Below are 13,264 nucleotides of genomic sequence, written 5' to 3' on the forward strand. Positions count from 1 at the left end.
CGTCTGTAGGAGCCTCTTGGGGAGAAGTCGGAGGAGCGTGTTTGACACGTGGGGCAAATGGGTTGCGGGGTGGAGGGGGCTCGTTGGGAAGGGATGGGATTTGGTGCCAGAGGATGAAGTGGGAGGTCATGCTGTCCCAAGTGAGTCCAGGGGGAGGAAAGAAGCTGGGGGCGTGGTGAGCTCAGGCTCTCTTTAACACGATGGCTTCTATTAAAGAGTCAGCTTTTTCCTGCCTCCATTCAGCTCCAGAATTGCTCTTGTAACTTTCAGAGGATGCAGCTCCTTGGGTTTTTAGAACTGCAGGGTGGGGAGAGGAATCTTTTCATGCCTTTGGTGCTATGGCCACTTTGAGAGTAAGAAACGCTGTCCAGCAGGGAAGTCATCCAACCCCAGCTGTTGCTAAAACCCAAAATAAAGATTTATAAACACTCCCCAAGTCCCTTAGCACCCAAACCCATGCACAGCAGCAGGCAGGTGGTGCAGATTTTGAGTGAGATGGACCAGGATGGGGCAGCTGCTCTAGGAGCATCCAGGCACCAGGCATGCTCTCCCTGAGCTGCAGCTTCACCTGCAGTCAAAGCCCAGGGCTCCCTGGTCTTCCCATGTGTCAGGAGAAGGTAGAAATCAGGAATTGTATGTGAAATATCTCCATTATAGACACTGACAGCTAATTCAGGTGTTTAAAAAAACACCAGGTGAGCCAAACAAATTGGTTTGCGGGAAGCATCGAAGCAAAGGTCCCAGTTTTGAGTTCTGCTTCAGTGACATCGTGACCACTTTCACTTCCCTCTTTAATTCTGAATTTTATCTCATGGAATTGAGCAAATGGAAAGGACACTATACCACAAAAATAACTCTCCTTCCAACTCCCCCAGGGTTTTTGTGCTTCCTTGCTTCTCTCTCCTTTCCTTAGACTTAGAGCCTTTCCGCCTCAGTTCTTTCAGCTTAACCCCACGTGCTCCACCCTCTAACTGTTAGTTTCTCGAAGCAGAGCCAGCACTTCCTTCCTGTTGCAGCTCCCCCCTTGCCCCGCGTGGGGAACCTGTCAGCAGACTGTGTTGAGGGGAGACTGTTCGATGTGAAGACTTTGTGGAGGATAGACGAATTGCTCCTGCCTTTGGTGGCTCTGCAACGCTAAAACCTTATTTTTTTGACACCCTCCTAACCTCTGAAAACCATCCCGCCCCTTCTCCCATCCCAGCCTCTCCCTCTCAGGTTGTTTTTACGTATCCCCCCATCAGGATGTGGACGCATCTGCCTTTTTGACGGTCACATTCCTCTTCCCCTCATCTGAGCCCTGGGATCCATCGTTCACTGTGTTGCCCTCACCATTAGCATCATATTGAGTTCAAAGAATTTTCCCAGGATCATGTACTTTTCTGTGAGGATTCTGGCCCCTGGAATCCTCTACTACCTGGTCTAGAGACACTCAGACATAGATTGACACCCCTCCCTGTGACTGCGATGGTTTAAAACCTGTCCAAGGTTGGAAATCCTGGGAGGGATCTTACTGCCTCTGTCGACAGGTGGTTACCATGGGGCAGAGCTGCCGGTCCCCTTTACTTCCTTCCGTAAAAAGGTGAAGATGGTCTTGATCTTAAATGGAGCTCTAGCTAAGGACAGGCCCTCCCATTCGGGCCTGTGGAGACAACGCTGGTGTTCTCGGGACAATTTTTTATGGGCACAGAGTGTTTTTAACATCCTAGTGAAGTGGGTGTGTTTCTCACCCCGGCTCTAGGGAGAAGATTGCCTACTTCACCAGAGCGAAGGTCAGCATCCCGTCCCTGCCGGCTGATGACGTCTGATCTCATCGCTGACAAGAGCATGCTTCCAGCTCTTCACTTCTTAGGGAGGGCGAAAGACTGACATTCGTCTTGTTTCCATTTTTTTTGTTTGGGGGGGTTGATTTTTTTTGTAATATAACTCAACTCTTAAAGAGCTTTTATTTCACATCAGATTTTCAACATGTTAATTTGTAAAATACCTTGAATGTAATTCTTATATGTTTAAAAAAGGAAAAAATTCAGATAACCAAAATGGGATCATCTGGTACACAGATGTACACTATACGTGTATTGCCAATGGGCTTTATCTTGTGAAAATGGAATAGAGGCGGGACCCAGCATGTATCCTATTGAACCGACTGTAGAGAAAACTCGGTTTAGCAGAAGGCGGTTTCCGCTTTTCCATTGTTTCCCTGTGGGCAACTGTGAAGTTGGCAGTGGCGCCAAGTGATACTTGGTGCTAGAGGGCAGCTCATCCAGCGTGAGGTTGAACTTGAGCATGAGCTTCGGTGCAGAGTCCCAGGTCCACCTAAAACAGGTGCTGCATTCATTTCCGTCACCTCTTTCGGAACACTTTGTTTCCTTAAAACAACTTCATTTTTTTTGCCCTAGTCTATTTGTGTAAAGAAAACAAAAACAAAATGCTGAGTGCAAAAAGGTAAGAATGCAAAGGAGCAGTACTCCCGGGCTGCACTAAATCCCATGATTTAGGACTTTGAGGGTAGGGAGATGAAAGGAGAAAGCCAGTTCGCCTCAAATACACTAAAATCAGCACGTCAGTGAACAGCTGCTTCTTCTCACTCAATCTGATTGTGCGTAAGTGTTCAGACTTGAGTGTCTGGCTTGCACTACTCATGTTTCATCCTAGGCGTGAGGATGGTACCCAATGGATGAAGGTGGGGGCCCGGAGTTCTGAAGACAGGCGGTGCTGGTACTGTGGAGGGAAATACAGCAGCATCACTTGCTGAAACCAGGAACAGAGGAAAGCGTATCATGATTGAATCGGGGTTGCCAAAAATTTTTTAAATACTTTAGTAAACAGATGTCTAACGTTTACTGGAAATTACTTTGCAGCTGTCATTTTTAGGGAGTCCTGTCTGTAACTTGTGGTCAGGAGTTGGGAGGCAAAGAGAAGATAGTGCCTGGGGAGATTACTAATTTGAAGTAAAAGCTGAGTGCTTTGTGGGGGAAAAAAAAATATGTATATATATATATATATATATGTATTCCAGACGAACAAGATGGAAACTGACTAAAGTTTCCTCCAGTGGAGAATTCTGGCTTACCCAACCCAAGCACTTCTTAAAAGAAACAAATCCCCATGTAGCTCTGCCAGCATAAAAGCCTTTTAAAATAAAGAATTTTATGCAAGTTAAATCATACATATTAGTGGGTCTGCAATACTGAAAGAGGCAGTGTTTGGTGAGCCATCTTATGTAGCAAGTGAAATCAGTTTTTCTTTTTAGAGATGCAAAAATCATCTTCAAGGAATGGGCCCCTTAAAAAAAAGAAACACAAGTTCTATTCCTAAGCTAGAATCCTCAGTGAGAAATTTTCTTTGAAAATAATTATACATGTTTTGGAAGGTTCATTTTCTCAGAATCAAAATTCAAATTAAGCCATTTCTGAGCCTAGAACTATAATGACTTTTTCCTAAGTGTCCCACCATTTATACACAAAAGTCTCTGAAGCGATAACTGGACGTGACACTACTTTAAACAAAAACCAGCCTCGTGAATTGACTGAGCACAGGCCTTGCAGGAGGCCCAGTGCATCCTGTGAGGTGACCAAGGAGAACTGGAAGAAGAGCACCGTTCATCCTTGTTGAGGTCAAATGTGAAAAACAGAAGTTTATTTAATGTAGAGTTAAATGAAGGTCAGCTGTTTTCAGCTTCTTAGTTTGACCATGAAAATGTTTATAGGATTACGTGTGGTTGTACCGTACGATTTTATTTTCTTCATTTATTTATTTACGGTCTTATTTATGTTCTGTTTAATATATAGTTCGGTTCTGGCCATCTTAAATGTTTGACATAGAAGAGGCTATATTGGAATATTTACAGCTTTATAAATTCCATCAGATTAGCTGTTAACTTTTTGTACTACAAAGAGCTTCAGACAAGCATAAAAGAATACAACTGTCTCAGGCTGGTAGTTAACAGTTGTGACCAAGATGTTTTTGGTTTTATTTTACAGCATTTGCTCACTTCTAACATGAGAGACAAATTTACTTTAATATAATCCTTTTTCACACTTTAAAAAATCAGCAATAGTGTATGTATTTATAGGCAGCTTTTAACGATCCTGTCATATTTGTACTAACCCAAATGATTCACAATGACAAAACATTTTAATAACTTGATCACAAAACCGTATGGACAACATGAATTTTAATATTATAAATACTATTTTTTAAAGGTAGAATTTATTCTTCACAGGGTAAAAAGAATGTAATATTTAGTTCTCAAGTTTGAATTATCAGTATATTATTACAATTTTGTATATCAGAATCAAAGTGTTACAGGTACAAAAAGAATATTGCTAGCCAAATGAACAAAGTTTAGCTGAATCTCTGTAGCATGCAAATCAAATAAATTTAAAATCTTTTTTTGGTATTGCTTTATATTGTATTAAATATCAAAAGCTCAGGACTGAACTAAATATTTAATCAGGTTAAATTCTGAATATGTTTCTGTTTTAATTTGTCTTGTTTATAAAAGTATGCAAATACATCACATAGATTAACTCTGGTTTCTGCACGTTTCATGTGTTTATGGGTTGAAAAAACTTCAGTGTTTTTTTTTTTTTTAAACAAAGATACATATTACCTGATACTTTATTTCAGTGTCAGTTCATTGTTCAGTTAATTTCCCCGACTGGTGCAAACACAAAGGTTATTTGAACCATGTACCAAACAAATATAAAATCTTTCATGAAGAATTCCCCAAGCCAGCAGCTTGTCATGAGTAGTTCTTGGTTGGACCATATATATTGCTGATGTAAAAAGGAGGGGGACTCTTCCCCCCAGCCCCCCAAGTCCTGACCCGCGGTGCCCCGTGGCCACACCATCTACGGCAGAGCACAGGACACGAGCAAAAACACATTTGCGCGGTAGATTTTACATGACTCTTTAGAACACGAGACTGCCCTTCCTTATTTCTGACACAGGAAGGAAGACACGAATGAACATGCCTGCCTTTCAGGAAAATCTCCATAGAGGCACTGAGGTCCCCAATTAAAAAGGAGAGGCTGTGTCCACCATATGCTCCTCTCAAGCTTTCAGAGAGCCAGCAATTTTTTTAGTGTCATCAGATGTCGTACCTTTGAAATACATAAGCAGCTCAGACTTGAGTTTCAGTATAATAGGCGATCTGAAACACTTGAAGGAAGTCAGCAATTATTAGCAGTAACGTTTCCAGTGGCCAAACAGTTCATGTCTATGAACAACACCTTCACAAGATGTGTAAGTACTAACATAATGTTTTATTTACCAGTTCTGTGCAATCACTGAATCTATTTTAAAATTGACAAAACGCATCCCCAGTAATGAGTGTGATTACTATTAAGTCTTGATTGGGTTTGGTCTCAGAGTAGAAGATAAAAATTGGTTTACCATCTTAGAAAGAAATAGTTTCAGAAGCAGCAGAGGAAAATGCATTTAAGAAAATCAAAAGCAGAGTGAATGGGTGACTGTGTAACAGGAAATCCTACCAAATCGTCTGAGTAGATGCCGCTGATCCCGTCTGGCTTAGAGTTTTGGGTGAGTGGTTTTCATTTCCAGGTGTAGATGGTCAGGCTGCGTTTCTGCCACTACATAGTGGCCGGAAGCCAGGGGAGCCTGGGTCCCACAGGCGGCCCAGTTTAGCAGACACCCTCCTAGCAGGAGAGAAAACCCGGCAAACCAGCCGATAAAGAGGGCCTCCCCAAACTCCCACCTGGGCACAATCTTGGGGATGGTCTCATCCCAGAACTCCCGGACCGTCACGTGGGCGACCCAGGAGACGGGAACAAGGGCCGTGACGCCTGCTGTCCAGGACAGAATTCCTCCCAGGATTAACAGCCGCTTCTTGACATCCTGCTGTCTCTCTCCAATTCTCAAGCAGTCCAGGCCAAATCCCGAGACCAGCAGGCCCAGGAACCCCAGCCCGTTTGAGAGGAACATAAGAATCCTGGAGATTCTGAGCTCAGCAGGCAAAGCCAGGAAAGACTCGAAGTCCTTGCACTGCCTCCCCACTTCCTCTTGGATGACACAGGTCTGCCAGAGTCCCATGGTCCAGTTTTCCATTTCATTTAAGTCCAGGTTGAGGTTTTTCCAATGTGGCAGGTAATTTGTAAGACAGGATAAAACCCATCCCAGCAAAGATAGTGAAATTCCAGCTAATTGTGCCGCGGCTCTAAATCCTAAAGCCATTATAAAATCCTGCGACCTTAGTCAGACTAACCCCTGCCTTTCAGTGGCTGTGAAAAGAAGTGTGACACTTGTGTTATCACTTGCAGAGCTCAGAACTATTTTTTCATTGTGTATATAGGAGGATTCTTGCCAGAGTTGCTATTGTTCGATTCTATGTTGAATAGGTTTCAGAAAAGGATAGGGAACTAATTCTGGAAACCAGTAATGCCAAGATGTGGCCAAGATCATGTTCACATCCTATGGGCTGCATTTTCTAGTAGGCAGTGTGTCCCCGAGATAACATTAAGTAAGTAATAATCCTCTCATTGTTAACATATAAGTGGCTTTCACGTTGTTCTCAACCTTTCCGACAAGTCAAAGAATTAAGATGTCTCTGTGCAAAATGTTTAATTGACAGTTTGGTTCAACTCCTGCTGCTTTTATATGTTACTAATTGTACCTGTTAGGTTTTCATCTGTTAAGAGGTCTCACATTTCAATACACACTCTGTGGTTACACTGTTATCATTTTTAAAAACAGGTTCAAGAAAAATATTTCTTAACCAAATAAATCAGTCTCAAATCTCTTCTGTAGACCTTAAATCAGGCTTTTTTTTTTTTTAATCCCCTAGGCTACATATACCCCATAACATATGAAACGATTCTGAACTAAATATCAAGTCTGTTTACCTCCATGCCTTCCTGACAGCTGCATGCACATGGGTGTAAACACTTGCTATGTTTTGTTTCTTTGCTTAAGTATGCTTTCTATGTCACATAAAAGTTAAGCAGTACCATTGTGGAGTTTAGAATCAACGCCTCTATTGGTTCATCCCCGTGCTTGTAACTTTTAATTGAACAAAGGAAAGGTCTGATTAGGGAAAATAAGCAGGATATCAAGCAAAGTATTCTTGGAATTATCTTTTTAAAGTATGAAGCTTTTGAGGGAAGAGACGAGAAGAGATTGGCCAGTATTTTAAATCTGAGAGTATGACGATCTACTGAAAACCTTCAGTCTCATAAAGTCCTGCCACGCAGGGTTCCTAGCAATTTCCTAAACAAACCACCTCTGTTCAAGAAAGACCAAGTCATTGTTGTGGAAATAGCACTTTGGATAGGCTTAGCATGTGGTTTTGCTGGTGCAGAATGCTTAAAGGATTTCAGATTGTTCGTTTTTTTCTTTAGGAAACAAGAACTAATTATCAATTTCAGCTACCAACAAAACCAAAAAAAAAAAAAAAGTTTCTAATATCAAATTAACACAGTAAAAATAAATACTGCTCCCTTGGACAACCAACACAACATTTCGATTTAAATAACCAGATCAGCGACAATTTTTTTGTTCATACCTATGTAATGCTTACCGCAATAATTTTCTTTTAGATATAAGATTTGCTTCTTTCTTCTCCAGATTTTGGGGGCATGGGGTATCTAGGTTAGAAAGGCATTATTTAATGAGAAAATGTGAGCATCACCAATTTAGTTACATAACAAAGACCCCTTTATCATGTAGACCCTCCATCACAGTCCATGTAGGGAGATACACCTCTCTGAGCTCCTCAAAGTCTTACACTGAAGGATTGGCAGTTCCATCTTCCAGATATGAACACTGAGTTTGCATTTCTGCCACTGCATAGTGGCCGGAAGCCAGGGGAGCCTGGGTCCCACAGGCGGCCCAGTTTAGCAGACACCCTCCTAGCAGGAGAGAAAACCCGGCAAACCAGCCGATAAAGAGGGCCTCCCCAAACTCCCACCTGGGCACAATCTCGGGGATGGTCTCATCCCAGAACTCCCGGACCGTCACGTGGGCGACCCAGGAGACGGGAACAAGGGCCGTGACGCCTGCTGTCCAGGACAGAATTCCTCCCAGGATTAACAGCCGCTTCTTGACATCCTGCTGTCTCTCTCCAATTCTCAAGCAGTCCAGGCCAAATCCCGAGACCAGCAGGCCCAGGAACCCCAGCCCGTTTGAGAGGAACATAAGAATCCTGGAGATTCTGAGCTCAGCAGGCAAAGCCAGGAAAGACTCGAAGTCCTTGCACTGCCTCCCCACTTCCTCTTGGATGACACAGGTCTGCCAGAGTCCCATGGTCCAGTTTTCCATTTCATTTAAGTCCAAGTTGAGGTTTTTCCAATGTGGCAAATAAGTTGTAACAATGGATAAAACCCATCCCAGCAAAGATAGCAAAATTCCAGCTAATTGCATTGCTACTCTAAAGACTAAAGCCATCACAGCAAATCTTAGGACCGTTGCCACCTCTATAGGAGCTGCTGTCTTGGGGTGGACAGTAGTGTGGCGATCTTGGTTCGATGCTGCTTGGGGAATATAAGCTTTGGTTGTTAACTCTTTGGGCACTCTGAAACGCGTTTTTGTTCTTCTTGAATATAATGTTTCATGTAAAGGACGAAAGACTCTGTTAAAACTATGAGTTAGGCTTTCTGATAAGGATTTGATCTGTTACCTTCCAATTTGCTTGGTAAAATTATATCCTCAATGCTTGATGATTATAAGTCTAAGGGTGAACAAAGAGGGCTCTATGACCCCTCACCCTAAAATACAACAGAAATCTTTGTGCTTCAATATGGATTAATTAGATTTTAAGTGGTGATAAAAGGCCAGCTCTTTCTACAACAGGACCTCATTGTAATAGCTGAATCTGAGATTTCGGAGATGCAAAACAAGACCCTGTAAAGAAAGGTAGACTGTTTCCCTATAATCTTTATTCTTCTCAGGCTTCCTTAACCTACACATGAGCCTGGTCCACGTTCTTGAGTGTCACAGGGACTCAGCTGCGACTTGGCAGAAACGTTTCTCTCAGATTCCTTTGAAAGGTAGAGGCTGGTTCACTGGGTTAATTAAAATGAAAGTGACCAAGGCTGTGCCCAGAGGTACTAACTGAGGAAGGGAACATCTCAGGAAACTCTAGATTTCATTCTGAGATTTTCTCCATCCCCGTTAAGGACTTGGGGTAAAGCGTAATTTCTTAGTATCCAAGAGGTGTTTTTTGGTCCAGAGCTGAGCTGTCTTCACTGTCATTTAAGCCACAAAGACAAAGCAGCACCAGGCATGAAGATTCCTGTCAATTCCAAGACAAAACAGCTACCGTGGGGCTGACCTTCGAGACGTCATCTTGTGTTTTTGTTTGAAGCCTCACCTAAACTCCTGCGTCTGCAGAACAGGACCCTCCAAATGCAAGTCCTCACGGGATGGGACAAGAGACCATGCCCCGCATCCCCAGGGCTGTTCCTCCCCCTGTGGGGCCCCCGGGCTCCTGCACCCTCAGCCAGAGGCAGGAGCAGGAAGGGCATGCAGGTTCCTAAAGTGGAGCCACTGCCCTGGAAGATTCTAACCTGTGAAGCAGAACCACTGCCCATCACATTTCTAGTCCAGGATCAGAGAAGGTCCTCTACGATGTCGTTCAACCGGGGATTGGAGAGACAGCATCCTGAACCCGAAATGCCAAAGTGAGCACAAGGGTCAGGTTTGAAGATGTACCTTTTTCAGCATTTTCCATAAACAAGATGATGAAATCTTCCTCAACTTTTACAAATGTTCAGAATCCCTTAGGATTGATTGCTGTCCTCAGTATACTGACATAAGCTGTTTCAGTTTGCACAAAGACACAAGGGTCCAGAAAGGACTAGAAACTTGCCTGGGGCCTCACCCCAGGAGGCGGGATAATGGCGACCTAGAACTTTCCTTCCAGGGGGCAGTCAAGTTGATGATGCTCTCAAGAGCAGTCATGAACAATTATGGAGAGATGGTCATTAATATTGCATTGAAACGGAACAAAAAAATGGACTGCAACAGGCTGCTCTGTGAGGCAGGGAGCGCTCCATCCCAAAGATGCTAAAAAGGTGATTCTCACCTGGGCTACGGGGAGGAAATTTCTCTGTGACGGGGGCTGGACCCGGATAATCTCCACATTGTTTATCCTTGAAGCAATGTAAAATAAATAAATAGATACATAAATAAATAGACAAATAAATAAAATATTAAGCACCTCCTCGTGGCCAGCCAGTAAGTACTGGAGACACTACCAAGGCCAGTCAGGATGCAGGTCCTGCCCCTGCCCCTGGGGACTTATGTTCCGGTGGAACAGGCCATCAGGAAATAAGTAAATATGATCATTCAAAGAAATAAAAAGAGTGGGGGTAGGGGGAGTGAGTGTTCCAGGCAGAGGAAACCCCAGTGCAGCAGCCCTGAGGGTAAAAGCACAAAGCCCACCCTCCCCTAACCTGAGGGCTCCCATCTCCACATCTCAGTTCGTGGATTAGCTGCTTGGACCATGATGCTTCCAGAGGGAGGATGGGAGTGAAATGCAGCCAGGAAAAAACATTACCAGCACGGCGTTCAGCATGTGGAAGACTACATTCTCTTGTCTCAGGAACGTTACTCTTAAAAACAAACAAACAAACAAACAAACAAACAAACAGGGCTTCCTAGGTGGCGCAGTGGGTAAGAATCCGCCTGCCAATGCAGGGGACAAGGGTTCAAGCCCTGGTCTGGGAAGATCCTACATGGCGCAGAGCAACTAAGCCCATGCACCACAACTACTGAGCCTGTGCTCTAGAGCCCATGAGCCACAACTACTGAAGTCCCTGCGCCTAGAGCCTGTGCTCTGCAACAAGAGAAGCCACTGCACTGAGAAACCCGTGCACCACAATGAAGAGTATACCCCACTCACCACAACTAGAACAAGCCTGTGTGCAGCAACGAATACCCAACACACTCAATAAATAAATAAATTTAAAAATTAAATAAACAAGCAAAGCAAAACTCATAAACAGAACCCGAGAGGACAGCAGATTGTGTACATTTCTCATAAACCACAGGTGAGGGAAACCAATCATCCCAGTCTGCCCAGAGCCACACATCCAAGGAATCCTCTCCGTCCAGGGCAAGGGTTGATAAACGTCCCCAAATAAACCATCCCAAAATGTAGTTGCTCAGACCAACAATCATGTATATGAATTTTGCTCAGGAATCTGCAATCAGTGGGGACAGTTTGTCTTTGCCCCTAGCAGTGTGAGCTGAAGCTGAGTCACCTTTTATGACCAAGGCTCCGATGTCACAGAGCATCACTTCATAGACGAGGCAGTTCGGGGAGAGGGAACGTAACATCAAGGTTCTGGAAGAGCTTGTGGGACTGGAAGTACTTTTGTGGCCATTTTTGGAAGCTAGAAAGATCAAGAAAAGTCACTCAGATGGACCTGTTAATGAAGCCGTTGACCAAATCTAGATTTCAGGAGAGGCAGGGCAAGCGCTGCAGAGAGAAGCTGACCTTCCTTGCTCTCCCTGGCTTTTTGCTTTCGTGCTCATGAGTAAGTTTGCAGTCACAACCAACCTGCCTGAGCTACAAAGGCTTTAACACATTTCACACACTCCTACCTCTGCCAGCCTGTGCCAGTTCACACGGCCAGCGGCCTCCCTTTCTGCGGGTCCAGGGCTGACGGAAGGAGGCCCAGGGCGGCTGACACTGATTCAGCCTCACATGTCTGCATCAGTGACCACATAGAGCCAGGGGTGCAAAGATCTGTCCTCAATCAAGACTGGCCCAAAGAAGGAGACTGTGTAAAATATTCTCGTGGACACGGCGATGAGGAAGGGTGGCTGTATCAGGGGAGGGAGGGAGGCAAAGGTGTCTTTTTTTTTTTTTTTTTTAATTTTGGAGCACAGTTGATTAACAATGTTGTGTTAGTTTCAGGTGTACAGCGAAGTGATTCTGTTATACATATATCCATGCTTTTTCAAATTCTTTTCCCATTTAGGTTATTACAGAATGTTGAGCAGAGTTCCCTGTGCTGTGCAATAGGTCAAACGTGTCTTGAAAGGAAGGGTCACTCCTGGAAGCTGGTGAGGGCGGGGTTGGGGGCGGAACTGAACAGCTGTTGGGGTCGGGGGGAGCAAGGGAGGCTCCAAGAACCAGACTGGGCTGTGGCGCGCGGCTTCCTAAGGCTAAATCATCGGGATTTTAGGCCATAAATAATTAAGAGCCTTTGAAGGATTTTAAGCAGGGATTTGACAGGGTCCTTTTTGCATCTTGGAAACCTGAATGGTGGCTCTAGCAATGCGCTTCTTTGTATCATCTGAGATACAGAGGCCACCCGGACAAGGCCACCTGAAGCCAGACCGTAGCCTGGCGGCTGCTGAGTGTGCCGGTGGCCCCCGGGCAGGGCCTGCTCCACCCTGTGTCTCCAGCTTGGTGCGGGCGGCCCTGCTGCTGGGGAAGCGGCACAGGAAGAGGGGCTGAAGGAGAGCACGGATCTAAAGTCAGTGGAGAGACACGAATCCCATGTTGTCAAAATTACCCTTAAAACATCCCCGAGGCTGCGCAGATCCACACACATGTCACTGCGTCCAGCACGCCGGCCTCTCCGGCGACGGGCCAGGTTCCCCCCGGGTCCTCAGGTCAAGCACGAGATGAAGCGGTCGGCTTGGTTTGGGATCTTCTAGGATAAACACCCACTGACTCTCACGACACTGGAGTCAGCCCTGCTGTGGGAGAGGAGGGCCCTGGGGGCAGCTCACCAGAGAAACAGCAAACTCGCCGACCTCCACGAGGAGCTGAAGCGTCTGCTCCCGGGAGGGTCGTCCTTTCTCCTGACAAGCGCTTCAGGCAAAGGGGGGTCCTCCTGTCAAACGCAGGGGGGTTTTTTGATTAAAAGGTGGTGGAGCCCTGGTTTATAGCCTTTGCCATTAGACCTATAGTTTATTTTGTTTTTCTATTTTTTAAATAAATTTATTTACTTACTTTTATTTATTTATTTATTTATTTATTTATTTATTTTATTGGCTGTGTTGGGTCTTCGTTGCTGCACACGGGCTTTCTCTAGTTGCGGCGAGCGGGGGCTACTCTCTGTTGTGGTGTGCGGGCTTCTTATTGCCGTGGCCTCTTTTTGTTGCAGAGCACGGGCTCTAGGCGCATGGGCTTCAGTAGTTGCGGCACATGGGCTCCATAGTTGTGGCTCACAGGCTTAGTGGCTCCACAGCATGTGGTATCTTCCTGGAGCAGGGATCAAACCCATGTACCCCGCATTGGCAGGCGGATTCTTACCCACTGCGCCACCTAGGAAGTTCCTATTTTGTT

The 13,264-nt window shown here is 44.9% G+C and overlaps 3 protein-coding genes across 4 annotated transcripts in view; 1 reads left to right on the forward strand and 2 right to left on the reverse strand.

The window, feature by feature from the left end:
- WWC2 (WW and C2 domain containing 2) overlaps positions 1 to 4,720 on the forward strand; it is a 152,029-nt gene extending 147,309 nt beyond the window's left edge. Inside the window, exon 23 of one of the 2 annotated variants that reach the window (XM_057696956.1) lies at positions 1,739 to 4,719. In XM_057696956.1, the coding sequence (XP_057552939.1) occupies positions 1,739 to 1,805 (67 nt within the window). In that variant the 3' untranslated portion in view covers positions 1,806 to 4,719. Of the gene's footprint in view, positions 1 to 1,738 lie in introns of both variants that reach the window. The other variant, XM_057696957.1, reaches the window with a different exon arrangement.
- An 812-nt stretch (positions 4,721 to 5,532) lies between these two features.
- Positions 5,533 to 6,200, reverse strand: CLDN22 (claudin 22). Its single transcript, XM_057697893.1, has one exon. The coding sequence runs from the start codon at positions 6,193 to 6,195 to the stop codon at positions 5,533 to 5,535; it is 663 nt and encodes a 220-aa protein (XP_057553876.1). The 5' UTR covers positions 6,196 to 6,200.
- A 1,540-nt stretch (positions 6,201 to 7,740) lies between these two features.
- On the reverse strand, positions 7,741 to 8,403 carry LOC130830611 (putative claudin-24). Its single transcript, XM_057697950.1, has one exon. It carries the CDS (start codon positions 8,401 to 8,403, stop codon positions 7,741 to 7,743), a length of 663 nt encoding a protein of 220 aa, XP_057553933.1.
- Between the last annotated feature and the right edge of the window lie 4,861 nt (positions 8,404 to 13,264).

The sequence above is a fragment of the Hippopotamus amphibius genome, chromosome 10 (assembly GCF_030028045.1).
Source record: "Hippopotamus amphibius kiboko isolate mHipAmp2 chromosome 10, mHipAmp2.hap2, whole genome shotgun sequence".
Taxonomy (NCBI): Eukaryota; Metazoa; Chordata; class Mammalia; order Artiodactyla; family Hippopotamidae; genus Hippopotamus; species Hippopotamus amphibius.